Source organism: Oryza glaberrima, chromosome 12 (assembly GCF_000147395.1).
Source record: "Oryza glaberrima chromosome 12, OglaRS2, whole genome shotgun sequence".
Lineage (NCBI taxonomy): Eukaryota > Viridiplantae > Streptophyta > Magnoliopsida > Poales > Poaceae > Oryza > Oryza glaberrima.
In genome coordinates, this window is record NC_068337.1 from 14,139,356 (window position 1) to 14,159,118 (window position 19,763).

Here is a 19,763-nt window from a genome sequence, read left to right on the forward strand (position 1 = left end):
AGACGATTCGATCATAATAACATTGAATTCCTTGTATCGTAATTTTTACCTGTAGCAATAGTGTACGGTATGTGTTCAAATGGTATGCATGATATAACCTTGAATGGTTTTTGAGATATGCCTGACCGATTGTTTGGCATTATAAGATAAAATTTCAAAAGAACTGTAATATTATGTTATGATAGTATGGATGTAAAAAATGAAAAGCAGCTAGTTAAACCATATAAAAAAATGAAAAGCATCATGTATTTAAAATCGAGGGAGTAATTAATCAATAGCTATATATTCGAAGGACTTTGTCCTCCTAGCAACACGTGTCAATCACCAAGCTTAAAGCAAGCCATCCTCTTCGTCCCTAACTCACAGTAGCCATCGTTCCCTTTCCAAGATGCGGCGCCGGAATTCCTCCGTCGAGTCTGTCCTCGATACCGACAACCAGCCGTCGTTCACCCTTTGAGGATGAGGATGTACCTCCAACCGCCCATGGTGAGATCCTGAAGGAGTGAAGACATTTCTGGTTGCATGCTGTACTGGCCCGCCACCGGGGGGGGGGGGGGGGAGGCTGTGCCCACGAAGTGAAGGGGCCCAATCCCATATATGCTGTACATAACAGCTTATAGGAATTTGGAAGCCCACTAGCTCAAGAGAGGAAGAGGCACACGTACTGGAAAAAAGTTGCATCGATTTGGCTTTCTTCCGTGATTCCATCCGATCGCTTCGCCTTCGCTCGCAATCGCCTCTTCGCCTATTCAGCTGTTCGCCGCCCTTCAAGGCTCCAGCCACGTCTCAGCTATGCAACGCTATGTTGACAACTGCGTGTGCCTGCGCGTCGACGGCGTCATGCTCCATGCTCGGTGGCAAAACGGCAGCCGACAGCGAGATGCAAATATCTGATCTTTATCTGTTCAGTTCTACGAGACCACGAGGTACCCAATTGCTGTCCCCTTTGATGTATGCTAAGTTTATATGTTTAAATTTTGTGATACATGCGGTGCAGGCGTACCCAATCGCTCTCCCTAAATTTCTGAAATTTTGATTCAGGATTTAGGGATCCATGCGGTGGAGGCGTGCAGCTGTGCAACTAGGGCAGTGAATAGTCATTTTCTCTAGTTCTCATCTTGGTAATTTACCATCACTCATTTTTATTACAACTAGGAAGATAGCCCGTGCGAATGCACGGGCATGCATCGTAGACTATGTTTGAGAACTTATAATGATGAAATATTAATCTGAACTTATAAAAGATCATTTTATTTATTTGGATTATTTGAGCACATTTAGAAAAAAAAACATTAAGTAATTGGACCATTTTCTCTAATTAAAGGAACTCGATGTTTTATGCAGCGGCTCAGACTATTCATATTTTAGTTAGTTATTTTTTTTACGAAGTGTACGTTTAATTTAGCTATACATGTTTCAAAACATAGCATGGTGCGACTCTATGTTGTTGAGTTATTTCTTTTTCTTTTGGCAAATTAAATATGAAAATTTTATTCTGGTACTAGTGATTTAATTTAGCTATGCATGTTTGTAGAATTTTTCATAATGACAAAATATTTGTTGTCAAAATTTTAAGGTATTTAGATGTGGTGAAAAGTGCATGGGTGGACTGTGCCCAAATGATATAATTCTTATACAGCAAAATATATGCATATATAAATATTACATTGTTAGTTTAATTATAAATAGAGAATAATTAGATAGAAATCAGACATGTATAGCTTATAAAAAAATTGGAGTTGTTTTAACATTGATTGTTTCTTGTCTAGGTTAGTAGCTAAAAATATAAGAAATGGGAGGGCAGTGTTCTCTACATGTGAGATGGAGGAGGAGGAGGAAGGATTTTAGTAAAAACCGATGAGAGATGTTTCTTTTTTCTCAGCATTTCTTTTATTGTTTTTATAACTGGTAAGACATGACACGTGTTGTCTTATGTTTTTTTTTTCTAAAAATAGATGACATGTCTACGTATGGTTCTTTCAAAAATAGATCTAATTCATGAAAATAATGAAATCCATTGGATCGTTTTCTATTTTTTGAGACATGTATCGATACATGGTTACTTACAAGTGCAATATGGGACGTTTAATCAAATTATATCAAGTAGACTGATTTAATATAACATAATGCATATAGTCAAACTTTTCGAAATGTCTCATTCCTATTTGGTTTCCATGCAAAACAGAGGTGCCAATGTTCAAATGATGTATTTAAATTTATAATAAAAATATGGATAACATGGAACTTGAATTATTTATTTAGTTATAAATAAAACAACAATTGAAACTAACTAAAAATAAGATAAAACTTTTAAAATTATAATCATTAATCTTTCTAATTGTTGTTTTTTTACATAATGTTGTCCATTGAAAAAAAGAGAGGATGTGAAGGGAGAGAAGCAGAGATAATGTACGTATGGAGACGTCACTTGAACACATACGTGACATGTGAATGGGTGGGAAGTGGGTCTTTTCCGTTTTTATATTGTTAAGATGGCATTAGAAAATAATAGGTACACCATGTTTAAGTTAAAATAATCGATGGTTAGGTGTATTATGTAATTTCTTTAGAATTTCTAGGATTTATTGTACACTACTAGAGAAAACATCTTTGGTCGGTTAGCCAAAAACTACAATAGTCCTAGTTCGAATAGAAACCGGGACTAAAGATTATTTTTAGTCCCGGTTAAAAACTTTTTGATCTTTAGTCCCAGTTGATGTTTCCAACCGGGACTAAAGATCATTTTTAGTCCCGGTTCAAAGAAGTTATTGGGACAAGTTAGGCCCCAATTATCTTAGATCTTTAGTTCCGGTTCTTTATACCAACCGGGACCAAAAATCCTTCCGAGCGCACGTCGAGTCCTCTCTTATCGATAAGACCGATAAAAACCATATGCACTTCCTCTCTCATTAAAAACCATCTCCACTCTCCAGCCTCCTCGATCCCATCTCAATCTCAGGCGTTCTCCTTCTCGATCGGCCTCCTCTGTCCGATCCCCCTCTCCTCTCCCCTTCCTCCCACTTCCCCTCTCCTCCCCCTCCCCGCCTCCTCCTCCTACCACGGCCTCTCTGGGTCAGCGGTGGCCGGTCGAGGTCGGCGGCGGCGGCGGCCAGCTGGCCGGGCTGGGGAGGCGCGCACAACAGCCTTCGGAATTGATTTTCTTGTTTTGAGGATTTGTGATGATTGTTTTTGAGAATTAGTTATGTGATTAAATGTGGGAAAAAAACAATTACACAGTTTGCGTGTAAATTGCGAGATAAATCTTTTAAGCCTAATTGTGCCTTTTTTGATAATGTGGTACTACAGTAAACATTTGCTAATGATGGATTAATTAGGATTAATAAATTCGTCTCGCAGTTTCCTGGCGGAATCTATAATTTGTTTTGTTACTAGACAACGTTTAATACTTCAAATGTGTGTCTGTATATCCGATGTGACACCCCAAAACAAAATTTTTTTGAACTAAACCAGGCCTTAGTAGAGTTCTTTGTGGAGGTTCAGTATTCTTTTATCTTTATTAATTTATAATCGGATGAATTCATATTGTTTTAATTTACTTAATACTATCGTTCTAATTTATTTGTGATGGTTTTTCAAAATTTGTGATGTAAATTTTTTTAGAATTTATGATGAATTTGATATGTGATTTGGGGATTTCTCTTTTACGGGATGTAATGATTAGTGAAATCCATATGAAAAAAAAATTAAAAAAAAACTGCCAACCACCGGTGCTGGCTCTAGCATTTTTAGTGTCGGTTAGTAATACCAACCGGGACTAAAAAATGATTTTTTTTTTGTCCCGGTTATTTCACCGGGGACTAAAGATTCATACTCCCGGTTGCAAAACCGGGAGTATAGGGGGTTATAAACCGGGAGGAAAGACCATTTCTCCACCAGTGGTAGTGTCACATGGTGGCTTAGGTGTGTTCATAGGAGTCCCGCGTGGGGGTTTGAGAGTATTTTGTGGGAATTTTAGTTAACTTTTAGCATATAATAGATAGATATGGCATGCAAGTTGTCGAAATGTGCCTAATATATATCTACATGTTTCTTAAGGGAATATATTTCTACAACTAAAATTATACTGGTGTAAACTACATTTTTCTGACATTGTAGAACTATTTTAGTTACATGCCAGTGAAGTTATTATATAGCATGAAACAATATAATAATGGTCACTTTCTTCTCATAATTTTTACAAGCTAAATTATAGTTAAGAGGTGTATTAAATTCTAATTTGTGATTTTAGTCATAATAATGACACAATAGAGCATGTAATTTCATCCGATAGCAAAAAAAAAAAAAAACTTCCTTAAAAGAGAAACGGAGAGGAGTTATGTACATGCGTATACACAGGAAGAGGGGATGCCTCTTTGTAAGAAATAGAAAAATCAATCTAATCTAAGTATCCAACGGCTTGGAGTGATGGGCCTATTAATATTAATTTTAGTGAAATTAAAGGCTAGGTTTTTTTTCTCAGATTTTTACTAATTTATTGGAGCGCCACGTGGCATTATAGGAGCATTTATATAAGCATCATGTGACAGCTTAGAAGCATTTATAAAATTTTTCACGGACTTTTACTATATAATAGATAGATTGAATATCATCGATATAATTTAGCGAAACATATTTGTAGAATTATTTAAGGTGACGTATAATATGCCAACTGGAGATGAGGGGAGAGAGGGAGTACGTACGTACAGAAGGGGCAGGAGAGAAGGCCAGGAGGGGAACGTACAGGTGGTGGGGACCGGTGTGGAGAGGAGGATTTTATTTATTTTATTTGATCTAATGGTTAAAAATGTTGGACCCACCAATTTAAAGGAAAATCAACGGTTAGATTTTTAGGTTGCCACTTGGCGTCTTAGGAGCATTTGTTGGAGAACACGTGGCAGCTTAGGAGCGTTTGTAGGAAGTTTAATGGACTTTTAGTATATAATAGATAGATGTTGAATTGAATCTAGTATGACATAATTTTCATAAATTACTTACTTATTTCTAAATTTACATTGAAATCATGTTGCCAAAAAGCACGCATCTGGAAGTGAGAAAAGAAAAAAAGAAGAGAAGGATGAAGGACTTGATACAAGCACAAAAAGGAGCTATTAATAATTTTTTTAAGAGTAATACAAGCACTTCAATAAATACAGATGAGTGGGCAATAGTTGCTGTGGAGGAACAAACTATGCATCCAGCAGATCAAGGCCCTATAGAGGATAATGTCAGAATATTGATGGCATCGTCGATGACTTCACATCAGTACATGTTAAGAAGATATTTTAAGGTAAGATATATAACTTGTTTAATAAGAATTTTTTTATGCATTAAATTTATTAGAAACATCGTTATATTATTATAGTTGTATTAAAGGGCCTATTTTTCTAGCTTCGCTCTACGCCACCAAATTGACAGGACCGGGCCTGTGCTGGAGCAAAATGGACCACTTCTGTTGTCTTTCTCTAAATCTCCTTGCTGATGCAAAGTTGAGTCCAGCCATGGCGAGGTCCCGGCCGGGCACACCGGCCTAGATTTGCGTCGCGATTGCGCTGGTCGTCATGGGCATGGTAGCAATATAGCAGGTCCTGGGGCGGAAGCAAATTAACCGGAGCTGTGTGCTTCCACCCGTCCCAGGCTAGACACCGTGACCTCGTCGGAGACATCATCCTCTCGGACGCTACAAGAACGCGTCGTTTGGTCGGAAGTAAGGAAAACAGAGCAGACGATTTGTTGGAGATAGACATGTTGCTTTGAGATTTGTATTAGACAGGTGTCGCACAAGGACGCAAAGTCTTACAGATGAGTAAAGGACTCAAGTCCTGTGTAATTTTCTTCCTCGAAGGTAGTACTGCACACTTCATGGTCGACACGCATACATCCAAATCAAAATAGAAGTCTACATCTGGAGAAAACAACTTAATTTCAAATAATCATGACTAATCCGTGACAAAATGGTATAATCACACAAAATTAATGATAGGACAAACATAAGATGACACTAGCTTAATTTGGGAAATTCCAAGCTTAGAACAGCAGCAGCGAGGCAACGAGAGGCACGAGCATCATCGTCATCTGCGACATAGCCGCCGCCGCCGCCGCCGCCGTCTCGAACGTCAGCCGCCCGGCGTCGACGTCGTAGATCATGTTGGTGCCCGTCTGCAGCAGCGTTCCCAGCACCGAGCCGCCCTGCGACGGCAGCATGGTGAGGCACTCCAGCCCGGTGTCGTTGTCGATGTAGAAGTAGTTCGCCGCCGAGAGGTCCATCTCGGCGCCGCCGTCGAACACCAGCGTCAGCTTCGGCACCTTCACCTTCGCCATGGACGACGCGTTGTAGCACAGGTCGAGCTCCAGCGCCGCCGAGCCGTTGACGGCCGGCAGGTCGATCCTGCTCGCCACCGCCGCCCTCACGACGCCGTACGCCGCCTCCTCGAGGTACGTCACCGGCGTCGTGCTGCTGAGGATCACCCCGCCGGTGCCGTTCGCCCTCAGGTCGAACGTCCCCGCCGGAATGGCGTCCAGCCTGTTGCCGTCGACGCGTACGCCGGTGAGGTTGACGTAGTAGAAGTCCGGGAACAAGGTGCTCGACAGCAGCGGCGTCGACCGGCCGCGCTTCGTCTTCGGCACGGCGTCGTCGCCGAACCGGATGACGCTGTCGGCGCTGCCGTCGTCGGTGGCTTCCGGCGCCAGCAGCTGGTACGAGAACTTGCCGAACTGGAGCTGCGAGATCAGGGACAGGTTGCCTCTCCCGATGCCGATGACGCCCGACGCACCGGCGAAGTCGCCGTAGCTGGCGTCGCTGCAGCCGAACACCACGCCGGGCACGGCCGTCGCGCCGAACGTGAACGTGTCGGTGGCGAGGTAGCCCGACGTGTTCGCCGCCGACCCGCCGTACGTCAAGCTGTAGCTGTCGCAGCGAGCGCCGGCAGTGGCGTTGGCCGCCGCGCCGGCGCGGCCGCACGTCTCCCTCAGGACGGGGAGGCACATGTCGCTGGAGCAGGGGAGCGGCGAGAACGTGGCGGAGCCGTTGGGCCGGAACGCGGTCGCCGGCGGTGGGAGGCACCCGGCGGCGGCGGCGGCGCACGGCGCGCACTGCGCCCACACGAAATAGCTCGTGATGTCGACGAGGCCGGAGACGGTCTGCGCGACGGGCGTCCCGACGGTGATGTTGATGACGAGCGGCGGCGCGGCGCCGGACGCCGCCTCGCCGCCGAGCTGCTGCTGCTGCTTGTTGCCCCTGTTGCGCAGCTGCTTCTTGAGGAATCCGGCGACCAGCTTGGACACCCATGGCCGGCTTTTGGCGGAGTAGCCGCCGACCTTTGGTCTGGCGCGGACGGCGGCGGCGGAGGCCACCGGCGGCGGGTGGAGTAGTTGCAGGCTGAGGAGAGAGGCAGCTGCTAGTAGCAGCAACGTCGACATGGCCATGCTCCTGGCCATGTTTGAATTTTATGTGTTTGCCTGTCAAGCTAGCTAGCTTGCTGTTTGTATGATAATTATGTAAACTTAGCTGGGATGTTTGATGAACAAGGCTAGTTAAATGAGTATATATAGGGTTTCTGGTCGTCCTGCCATGCATAGCTAGCCACTGGCAGAATTTAGAATATTATATTGCTCGATTGTGTTAACATTAATTTTATTTCATCGTGCTGAACTATATATATTGAACAGCAACATATGTGATGTAACGAAACAGAGTAATACTTTGCGTAAAAAAAAAACAGAGTAACACGCAGTTTCTGAATGCATGACGTTAGATCCTAAATGGTCGAACTTATTATTAGTCACCTAATTTTTTTGTAGCTATGATGATTGTTTTAATCTCTTTGTCACCTAGACGTGTCAACTAAACAAATACAAGGTGTACAGTTTAAACAACATCTCCAGTAGACGCAGTCGTACGTCCTGGCCTCCCACCCCCTCGCACCCACCGCGTATAAAGTCAAATACTTTCGTGAAAACCTACTTCCGCTCCATATTTTAATGTATGACGTACTTTTTAATTAACGTTTGACCACTCGTTTTATTTAAAATTTTTATGCAAATATAAAAATACTTATGTCATGCTTAAAGAACATTTGATGATAAATCAAATCACAATAAAATAAATTATAATTACATATAATTTTTGAAAATAAGACGAAAGATCAAATATTTGTCAAAAAGTCAACGGCGTCATATATTAAAATACGGAGGGAGTACGACCCACCTCTCCTATCCATACCACCCGTCCCAAAATTAACAACCTATTAAACCATGCAGAAAAAAAATATCAACCCTATAAAACCATTATACTCTATTATTTCAAATACTAGAATAAAATTATGGCATTTCCTCAAAGAGTTGCAGTTAATTATTACATAAATCCACTCAACAGCGAGGGCACACCAACGAGTCAGTAATAGCACACCCAAAAACATAAAGCAAATCATAAACTAATGACCACCAAAACTAGACAAAGAGCACACAATTATTAAAACCTATTTGTGTATCTCAATCTGTACTTGGCGAGAATCTGTATAACCTTTGTCTCAAGGTTATGCATAAGTTTGATGTCCTTATCACACGTTTGTAGTTGGGCTCAAAACTGAAGCGAGTACGTTGCACTAAAAAATACCTATATATATAAGATTTAGATGATAATTTGTCAAAAACTATATCATTTCTGCTAAGCCATAGAACCCAATATATAGTAGATGGTCCTACCAGAATAAGTTTCTTTGTTTTTTTATCAATACCCACAAGCCAATTCTTAAAAATATATACTATATGGATGATATAAACCAAAAGAGATTTGTACTGATCTCCAGTGAAATCTGGCAAAATGATAATCTAAAAATAAATGATATATCATTTCATTTTTCATAAAACAAACAACATATCACACTAACATTCCAATTCCTACTAACCAAATTATCCTTAGTTAGCACTACTCCTTAAGCAGATACCACATAAAAATCTTAATCTTAAGAGGCATCTCAAGATTCCATATAATCTTATATATTCCTCTCAATATAACCTTTTTAATCCAAGCTAAATGCATAGAACGAACCGAGAATTGACTATTTTGATGAAAATTTTATTTAGATATGTCATTTCCTTCTGTTAAACGAAAATGCACAATTGAAACACATAAATTATGCCAATTGATCAAGTTCTAGTCTACTAATGCTCTTCTAAAAGAAACATTTGTATCTATCCTAAAAGTATGTATTTTCTATCCAATTATCCTCATAGAATCCTAGTTGTTCACATTGTTAACTAACAAGGAACCCAAATTCAAAATTCTACTCTTGACTTTTATAACTCCCGACCAATAATGAGAATCCTCTTGTTTCCTCTCAACTTAGTTAAATGATTTATTCTTGAAGTATTTTCTTTTTAATAATTCTTACCAAAGACCTTACTCATTTATTAATTTAAACAACCATTTGCATAATAAACATTGGTTTTGAATTTCAAAATCTTCAAAATACATATACATAGTACGGTGGCGTAAATTAGTTTGTTTAACTCATATGCTGTATAGATATTCGACGCTCTACTAAATTTGTAACACTAATTCAAGGAGGTGCAAAAAGTTATAAATTCTCACGTTAATAAAAAATCTTAATCACTAATTTAACTGAGAGAATCTATTATATTTCATTGAGTTTATCATAGGACTACGATTTGCCACTGACTTTTTCACGTTTTACAATATGCTATCGAATTTTGCTTAATTTATACTCCCTCCGTTTCTAAATATTTTACACCATTGACTTTTTTAAATATGTTTGACCCACTACACCATGGCCTAGTGTTTATAGCAATACAACTGCCCTTAAAAATAGTTTGTATGGCAATTCATCTGCCGGTAAAAGGCTTTCCTGGCACTTACTAACTGCCCTACAAAGACCTGTAGGGAATGCTCTTAGCCGGCAGATAACAAGTTCCCGACATTTAACTGCCGTAGTTGCAATTCGATTTCCCCGGTAGATGTTCAGATTACCAGCAATTAAATGCCCTAAATGTTTGAAACATCCTCACCACATCATTCAAGCATCATTCAAGCATCCCTGGCACTGGCAGTTATATGTGTTTGCTGGCATGATTTTTGCACAAGGCATGCATGCACCAAATCAATTGTACGATTTGTAAAATAGATAAAAATTCAGATTGTAGACATTAATTCACCATGCATTCAATAGTTCAGGTTAAACATACATCCATCAATACTGTATAAAACATTCCACTGTAGAATTCCAAATCAGAACTTCAGAAAAAACAAATTCATAAGTAACAATTCTGTTGCATCTAGGATAGCAATATATACATGCATCTGCATAGAGCATATGCATACAAGAGTACAGACAACTCTTAGCATTCATTAAATTTAAGTCATAACTTCACAACAAAGTTTATCGAATTACTCTACATTGAAGTGGCATCTCTTCTAGATAATATAAATACAGAGAGAACTTCATTGGACAAGTGACATCTTAAGCAGGTCTTTATTGGACACGTGATATCTTTAGCGGGTCTCCATTCATAAATAACTTTAGCAAAAAAATCTTCAATGGACAATTTCTGGGACAAGTGACATCTTTAGCAGAACAATTTCAGTAACCCTTTCGATTTTGACCTAAAAATAATAGTTTGAAATCTGTGAGCAATATTGCAATCATAATATAAATACATTCTTGATCACAAACTGACAAGACACCATGCAAACTGGCCAGGATCAAAGAAACAAAATAGCTACATATGCAATCAATGTATATTATTGAGGTCACTCGATCATGCAGCACCAATAGGGAGCACTTCAGACTGTCCAGGTTAACAGTCTATCCAGACAACATAATATCACAAGGATAGTGTGAGATATGAAATCACATCAGACCATGAATGGTTCTAGCTCCATATGCCCTTCTCACTGTAGCACATGATCAACAACATAACCTCCCAAAAGGTTTCATGTGGATAAAATGTTCTAGGTGCGGTCAATTTGACAAACAATCATAGGCTGCGGTCCTAAAATTATCAGGTAGAATTGTATCTAGGAAGGTCCATCCATCTCTTATCCATATAGCTGATATTGACAATCAAATTTCACAGTTCACCTAAATTATTCTGTGTTTCAGTGGTGTTTTCTGTGCACGCGTACAAACCATTGTGCTCATGGGAAAAATAATAAAAAGACTTTGCACAAGACAAACATAACACATAGATATAACATTTCAGCCTTTAAGCACAGTACTAATGGCAAGTTGGATGATACTAATCGTGGTACGATGTTTTTTTAGATCTCCTGCTCTGTAGATGCTCAACAACGTAGGTCGATTGTAGCAAAATCGATAGTGGCAAACTAAATTGCACCATAAATCCAAATAGTTCACATTTAGAAACATATTGTAACACTGACTTAAAATTAAATGCTTGCGTTAATAATTTCAAGGAACTCCCAAGGTATCAATCATGGTACAGAGTGCTAGAACATTTAAGTGGTTGCCCATTTCCAGATCAATATAACATTTAACGAAATCGTTACGTAGGAGTACAATAGGTTACCTTCCTATAAGCTATGCTCATTACATGACTGACTTTATTGAAACAAATCAACTTCCTATAAAAAACTATATTCATCATTGAGCATAGCTTATAAACAAATGAAATTGATCGATGAAGACAACCAAATTACCAACATGTTATATGCAGGGCATAGATATAACAAACAGATTTGTAGCTTGCATATAAGGTGCTTTATACTTATATGTAGACATACAAGACAGAGGGTTCCTCATGTGTGTAATATTGGCTAACACAAGTATTTAGCCCTAACGCGTCAGGAGTCATTGCTGCCATGATGCACATATTCAGGGAGTGAATATGAAATCTCCAAATTCTAAAGGTATCAAAATTCAGGTGAAAACTACAAGAACATAGATGGCTCTGAAAAAATTCAGGTGAAATCTTTGTACTACTATATCTCTGAATTATGTTCATGTATGTAGCTACATATTCAGAGTTACAAGCTGCCAAAAAGCATTCCATGGTTCACTGTTTCGTATCAAGACATGTGCTAAAATTAGTGAGCTGGTAGCCCAATCTGGCTGGTGCAGTGTACTTACATGCAGACTAATTCAGGTAAATCACGGGCTAACCAGGCCTATCAGTCAACAAGTATGAAATATGTCAGGTAAAAAACATGCAGTGCTAAGGGATTACTGTACATTAGCTCAAACAACACCATGGTTATCTCGTTGATCTAAGATTCATGGTTACCTCCCTTGTCATTCTCCCAATTCTAACACCTGAAACAAATTCTGATTGCAATCGATGCTAAATTCGTTAAAGTACAGAACAAGCAACCAGGTCAATCAGTTACCCTCGACTTCTAAGCAACTAATGGCTACAAGTTCCCCTCCAAATCCATCATGCAAGCACCAATATTAGACAAATTGAGTAAATCACATGGCAGACATACAGCTTATAGGCAAAGGTTTTAAAAGAAAAATACATATAACCAAGAGATTTGATTTTTAACTGAATAAGGGGACTTCCTTGATGACAGAAGAGGAGGTGGAGGCAGGCACCGGAGGTGGAGGCGATGAGGAGGCGGTGGAGGAGGTCGGGAAGAGGGTGGAGTCAACTGCAGCGATGGGAAGGCGTTGGGCGGAGGAGGAGCCGACAACGGAAGCTGGTGTGTGGGTCGAGTCGGAGGTGGGGAGGAGGGGAGGGTTTGGGTGGAGTTAGAGGTAGGGAGTAGCGGCGGCCGGCTGGTGGAGTCGACGGGCGGCGTGTGGCGGTGTGGGTGTGGTGGAGGCGGGGCGTGGTGGGAGAAGAGCAAGCAGGCAGCGGGCGCTGGATTTGGAGGAGGAGGAGGGGCCCGTGGTGGATGGGGTGCGGCGGTGTGGGTGAGGCGGAGGGGGCTGCGTGGTGGAGAGAGGAGGAGGGGCGGCGCGCTGTGGATGGAAAGAGAGGTGCGCGCGTGGTGGATTTAGTAGAGGAGGTGCGCGCGGTGGAAGGTGGCGGCGCCTAGGGTTTTTTTGGCGTCGATTTTCTTTTTGGCGTGGATTTTTTTTTGTTGTAGGCGCCAAAATATTTTTAGTCCGCCAAATCCCGGTAACAAAATTCCCGGCATATTACGTGTTGTCTTAAATTATCTACGGCAGATCAATTGACCTGTTATATTAGTTCATTGCCAGCACTTAATTTGCTGCCCTATTTTTTTAATTCCCGGCAAATGAGATGATGTCCAAGATTATTTCCGGCACTTGATATATTCCCGGCAAATAGTTCGCCACTAACTTCATTTTATTGCCGGCAATTAAGTGCCATGAATACTTGGTCATGGTGTAGTGACCGTTCGTCTTATTCAAAAAATTTAAGTAATTATTAATACTTTTCCAATCATTTGATTCATTGTTAAATAAACTTATATGTATACATATAGTTTTATATATTTCACAAAAGTTTTGAATAAGACTGTCGACGAGTGATACACGCGGACCGGAAGAATAGGGTATTGGGGTACGTTGGAACAGGGATCTACGTAGTACGACATCAAAACAGACAAAAGACAAGGATTATACTGGTTCAGGCCCCTTATCAGGTAATAGCCCTAGTCTAGTTTATATGGGATTGATGATGATGAGAACAAATTACAAAGAGAGTAACCGAACAGGCGATACCAATGAGATCGTAGTCGACGGATTCGACGAGACCTCCCGGCGAGTTGGCTCCGTGGATTCCGGCCTCATAAACTTTGGTGGGTGTGTTGGCGATAAGGTGCAATGCCCTTATCCTCTCCCTAGGGGTCCCTTTTATACCGTGGGATACCTTGACCCTCAAGTAAGACTTGGAGATTATGTAAATCGACACGATATACTAGAGATCTTACCCTTTCCGAGTAGGACTTTGGCAATTCCTTAACTCGTAGAGATATCTCCCATAATTTGAGGTCAGTTTCTAACGGCGTATACGGAAACCAACCGTATACGTGAAGGTATACCTTATCAGTATATTCCATAAGTCGTAGGACAGACGGTATGCCTTATCCGTAACCCTGACAGTAGCCATAATCGACTCCTCGTCCGGAAACCAAGAAACCGATCAGCTTCCATGATGGTACTCCGAACGTACATTTCTCTGGGATGAGCTTCATTTGGTATCTTCGGAGGTTGTCGAACATTTCCCTGAGGTCGTCGATCAATGAGTCGCTCTTCTTAGTTTTGACGACAATGTCGTCCACGTATGCCTCGACGTTTTGTCCAAGCTAAGTACTGAGTGCTCCCTGGATGCCGCGCTGATATGTGTTGCCTGCGCTTATCAATCCAAAGGGCTTCTTGGTATAACAGAATACACCAAAAGGCGTGATGAACGCTGTCTTCTCCTTGTCCTCTTTTGCCATGCTGATTTGGTGGTAGCCAGAGTAAGCGTCAAGGAAACTTAACAGCTCACAACCAGCCGTTGAGTCTACCAATTGGTCTATTCGAGGAAGAGGGAAGTGGTCCTTGGGGCAGGCCTTGTTGAGGTTGGTGAAGTCGACGCACATCCTCCACTTCCCGTTGGCTTTGCGTACCATTACTGGCTTTGCGAGCCACTCTGGATGGAGGACTTCTCTTATGAAGCCAGCTTTGACAAGTTTGTCGAGTTCTTCTCGTATGGCTTGTTTTCGGTTGGGTGCGAATCTCTACAGTTTTTGCTTAACTGGCTTGACATCGGGTCGCACCATTAGTTTGTGCTCAATCACTTCCCTAGGTACTCCCGGCATGTCTGATGGTTGACAAGCGAACACGTCCGCATTGTCTCGGAGGAAGGTGATGAGCGCGATTTCCTATTTGTCATCCAGCGATGCCCCGATCATAACGGTTTTGTCGGGGTTGGCGCTAGACAACGGAATGATCTTGATAGCGCCATCTGGTTTTGGCGTCTTCTTGGGCTTGCTCACTTTCTTTGGGTTCTCGGTTGTGGCGGGCGGGTTGGGAGTATGTTCGACAATGTCGAGGCTCCGCTTGTCGCACTGCACCGCCAACTTGGCGTTCCCCTGGATAGTGATTGTTCCTTTCGGTCCTGGCATCTTGAGCACTTGGTATGCATAATGCGAGGCCACCATAAACATCGCGAGTGCAGTTCTCCCAATGATTACATTGTACGCGGTGTCAAACTCTGCGACATCAAAGGTGATCTGCTCTGTTCGGAAGTTCTCGGCGTGTCCGAAGGTAACATGTAGCGTGATCTTTCCCAACGGTTTAGACGACGACTCCGGGGTAATTCCATGGAAGGGCTGATCTGTCGGCGTCAGCTCGCTTCGAGGTATTCCCATTGCATCTAAACTGCTGGTGAAGAGTAGATTGATCGAGCTCCCGCCGTCGATGAGGACTGTTGAAACCTTGATATTCCAAATAGTGGGTTCAACCATGATCGGATATCTGTCAGGTGTAGTCGCGGTCTTGGGGTGGTCCGCTTCCGAGAACTCAATCTTGTGCTGGGACCATTTCATCTTGGCGGTGGTTGCCTGCGAAGTGGAGCGAACTTCGCGTTCGTCTTTCTTGTACTCGCTCTTAGAGGTGTACGAAGTGGATCCACCGAAGATGTGGGAAACATGCAAATCGTACTCTGGGAAGGCGGAGTTAGAGTTGTCGGTGGTGGCTTCTTCTACCGTCTCGACAACTCGTACTCGCTTTCCTCTTTCGATTGCTAGTTGTTTTGCGAGCTCCTTTTTGATGACGTAGCAATCTTTCAAAGCATGATTGCTCGTCTTGTGGATTGGGCACCATGGCTTGCGGGAGTCGTCGCCCTAGGGTTTGGAGCGTCTGGATGGTTCCGCTTGCTCTGTGGCAAGGACCTCTCCAGAAGACTTCCGCTTCCCGCTTTTGTGACTTCTCTTCTTGCTTGACTCTGGTGCATCTTTATCAGTCGACTTCTTCTTCTCGTCTCCCACTTTACTCTTTCCCTCCTTGCGTCTCAGAGCGTCGTCTGCGTGGGCGCACCTATCGATGATCTCGAATAGTTTTCGGGCGGATGTGATCCAGCGTGTTGCCAACTCCTGGGTGGTGTATCGATCTCAGACGCCAGACTTAAATGCTCGAATGACAGAAGTGTCGGTGATCTCGGGGATCGTGTTTCTGCACTCATTGAAACGCCGAATATAGTCCCGCAATGATTCGCCCGGGTTCTGGGTTAGAGCATGTAGGTCGTCCTCGATCGCGTGGTGCTTGTAAGTCCCTTGGAAGTTGGCGACGAATTGCTGCCACAAATCTTCCCACGAAGAGATTGAGTTTGGCGGGAGATGGATGAACCATGACCGAGCAGAAGCTTCCAGCATGGCCGGCAAATAATTTGCCAGGGTATTGTCGTTTGCGTCGGCGGCATAGAGAACTGTGGATTAGACTTGCAGAAATTTGATGGTCACGTCCGCGATCTCGACTCGGATGAGGAGATTAGTAGTTTCGATCTCGCTGGTTGCCATCGTCCCTTTCTTGTCTCCGGGGATTGTCCTCTTGATCCCGGTCGTTGTCATTGTCGCGTCGGTTATCACGGGGTCGATGGTAGCGATTCTCGTTGGGGATGTTCCTTCGGCCATTGTCCCGCTCTCGTCATGATGGAGAGCGATGACGATGCTGTCGGTGCGGATCGCCATCTTGATGACGAGGAGGAGAACGATGTCGGTGATGGTCGTTCTCGTTGCGTTCCCTCCTATTATGCCGATGTCCGTTTAGATGTTCGCGGAGGTCGCCATCTTCACGGCGTGGTGGTGTAGGGTCACGTCTTGGAGGGGAGCGGTCGCCGGTGGTCCTTCCATCGGGGTTTTCATCCTCCGCATCTCCGGTAGGCTGTTCTCCATCTCTGTTCGGCTTTGGGCCGCCTGCGGCTTCAGCAAACACGGTGTTGAGGTTGGTCACAGTCTCCCGTAGTCACTCTGCCCATCGGCTGGCGTCTGGGTTTGTTACCGGATCAAAAGGGCTTTCCCTCAATATCGCGTCTAGGTTCGCAATTGATGAGCCAGTGTTCTCGCAACAGCGGACGTGCTCGTCTCAGTGTTGTCGACCACGTTTACATCTCTAGGTGACTGCGAGGAGGACTTGTAGCCTTCTAAGAGGTGTAACACGGATGGCTCGTTTGCGCCGACAAATCCCACAAACCGATCTTGGACCGGGGCCGCATCTGGTTGCTTGGCAACGCACGGGGTTTGAACTCGTGGTTGCTGGACACGATGATGCGCCGGTTTGAGGGTCCTGAAGAAGATTCTGCAGTTGGTGAGATCATGCACTCTATATCTATGGATCGGACAGTAGGTGGTACTCGTTGGTGAAGTGCGTTGTATTCCCCGTTTCCAACAGGCGTAGAGTTCAGCTTGCACGTGGAGTATCACCGGGCAGTCCTCGAGAGCATGCTTGGTTGTCTTATGCACGGGACACCAAGTTTTCGGTTTTAGGGTGGTTGTCCTTGTCGGCTTTGATTTTTCACACGGAGGGTGAAACTCAGCCGCTTGAGGGTTCCTCGCAGGTGTTGGGGCCGTCGACGTTCCGTTCTCCACCAGAGTGGGAGGAATTGTCGGTGGGGCGTCGTTTCTCTCAGTCGTCGCCGTACCCTTCTCATTCCTGATGACGATCGGGCCAGTCGAGATTGGTGTAACGGTGTAGACCGGAAAGACAATAGATCCAACTTGAGTCCACACCAGTGGTGTCGAGGTAGAAGCTCCTTGATTGGCGCTAGTGATGGGACTGTTGTCGGGGAGCCTTGAAGTCATACCGGTGGATCCTTGAGCACCAAGTCCCCCTACCTGGCGTGCCACTGTCGATGACTGATACTCGCGGACCGGAAGAATAGGGTATTGGGGTACGTTGGAACAGGGATCTACGTAGTACGACATCAAAACAGACAAAAGACAAGGATTATACTGGTTTAGACCCCTTATCAAGTAATAGCCCTAGTCCAGTTTACATGGGATTGATGATGATGAGAACAAATTACAAAGATAGTAACCAAATAGGCGATACCGATGAGATCGTAGTCGAGGGATTCAACGAGACCTCCCGGCGAGTTGGCTCCGTAAACTTTGGTGGGTGTGTTGGCGATAAGGTGCGATGCCCTTAGCCTCTCCCTAGGGGTCCCTTTTATACCGTGGGATACCTTGACCCTCAAGTAAGACTTGGAGAGTATGTAAACCAACACGATATACTAGAGATCTTACCCTTTCCGAGTAGGACTTCGGCAATTCCTTAACTCGTAGAGATATCTCCCATAATTTGAGGTCAGTTTCTAACGGCGTATACGGAAACCAACCGTATACGTGAAGGTATACCTTATCGGTATATTCTATAAGTCGTAGGACAGAGGGTATGCCTTATCCATAACCCTGACAAAGACGAACGGTCAAACATGTGCTAAAAAGTCAATGGTGCCAAATATTTAAAAACAGAGGGGGTATGATTTACAATCGCCATCCAGTTAGCCTCCGTTAGTACTCTACAATTTTGACCACATAACCAAAATACCCCTGGGACCAAAATTTCTAAAATTTGGAAAAAAATTCTAAAATATCATATTATAAACATAAGATTGAAAACATCCAAAATTTGGCCAGAAACTTCAAATATGATATTTTGAAATTTTTGTCCAAATTTTAGATGTTTTTGTCCCAGGGGTATTTTGGTTATTTGGACAAAATTGTACAGTACTAACGAAAACTAATGGAACGGTAATGGTAAATCGTAGAAGTTAAGGAAATGTTGATGTCATATTATATAATATATTACAAAATAATGGTTCTCAAAATTTAATTTAATTATTGCATGTACAGAGGTGGATCAAATATAATTGCCTACATGTACGTGCTGATGTCATATGTATACATCATGAAATAGTTTTTGTATTCATAGTAGACAAATTTGTATTTGGCAATATTTATAGGTGTGAAATGGAACTTCCATTACGGAAGTATCTACTGCGCCATTCACATATCAGCTGTCGTCGTCAAATTGCAAAAGATTCAGAAATAACTGTAAAGGATGTCCCGAGACACATGTGATATATATGTTTTGTTTATATGCTATATATAGTTATATATATATATCAATAACCACTAGTTGAATAATGCCAACTTTTAGGCTCTTATATCAGCGAGTAGAGAAGACGACAATAAGAACAAAATATACGATCGTCCAAGTCTGCGTGCGTGCACTAGTAAAAAAAACATCAAAGGTGCCGGTTCCCAACTGCTATAGGTGCCGGTTGGAAAACCGGCACCTATTGGTCGGCACCATAAAAGAAACCAGCCCCTACAAAAAATAGACCAGCACATGTAGGTTTGCACGAGCTCAAAAAAAAAAAAAAAAAGAGCCGGCTCGAATCGAGCTGAACTCACAAGCCTTCACTGCCGCAATGCCCTGGCCAGTTCCCCACATCCCCAAAGCCCCAGTTCACAATCGCCGTTTGAAATCCCCAGATCCCCATATCACGGATCACACATCACACATCAAAACATATTCATCAACAAAATCATCCACAAATCACAAAAACATCTTTAAAAAATCTAAAATCATCAAAAAAAAAAAGTTTCATCGGGCGCCGCCACTTGCCACCACCGCCCCTCGCACCAGATCCGACGGAGGGCCGCCGGACCGCTGCCCGGCCGTCCCCGAGGGCGCGGCTGCCGCCAGCCGCTGTTCCCGCCTCCGCCGATCCACCGCCGAGGTCCGCCGCCTCCCCTCCGGCCGGATCTGGTAGAGGGGAGGGTGCGGCCGCCGCCAGCCGCTGTTCCCGCCTCCGCTGGTCCACCGCCG

The 19,763-nt window shown here is 43.2% G+C and overlaps 1 protein-coding gene across 1 annotated transcript; it reads right to left on the bottom strand.

Annotated features, from left to right (window-relative positions):
* Window positions 1-5,800: 5,800 nt before the first annotated feature.
* On the bottom strand, window positions 5,801-7,499 carry LOC127757879 (aspartic proteinase nepenthesin-1-like). Its single transcript, XM_052283469.1, has one exon. The coding sequence runs from the start codon at window positions 7,432-7,434 to the stop codon at window positions 6,025-6,027; it is 1,410 nt and encodes a 469-aa protein (XP_052139429.1). The 5' UTR covers window positions 7,435-7,499; the 3' UTR covers window positions 5,801-6,024.
* Between the last annotated feature and the right edge of the window lie 12,264 nt (window positions 7,500-19,763).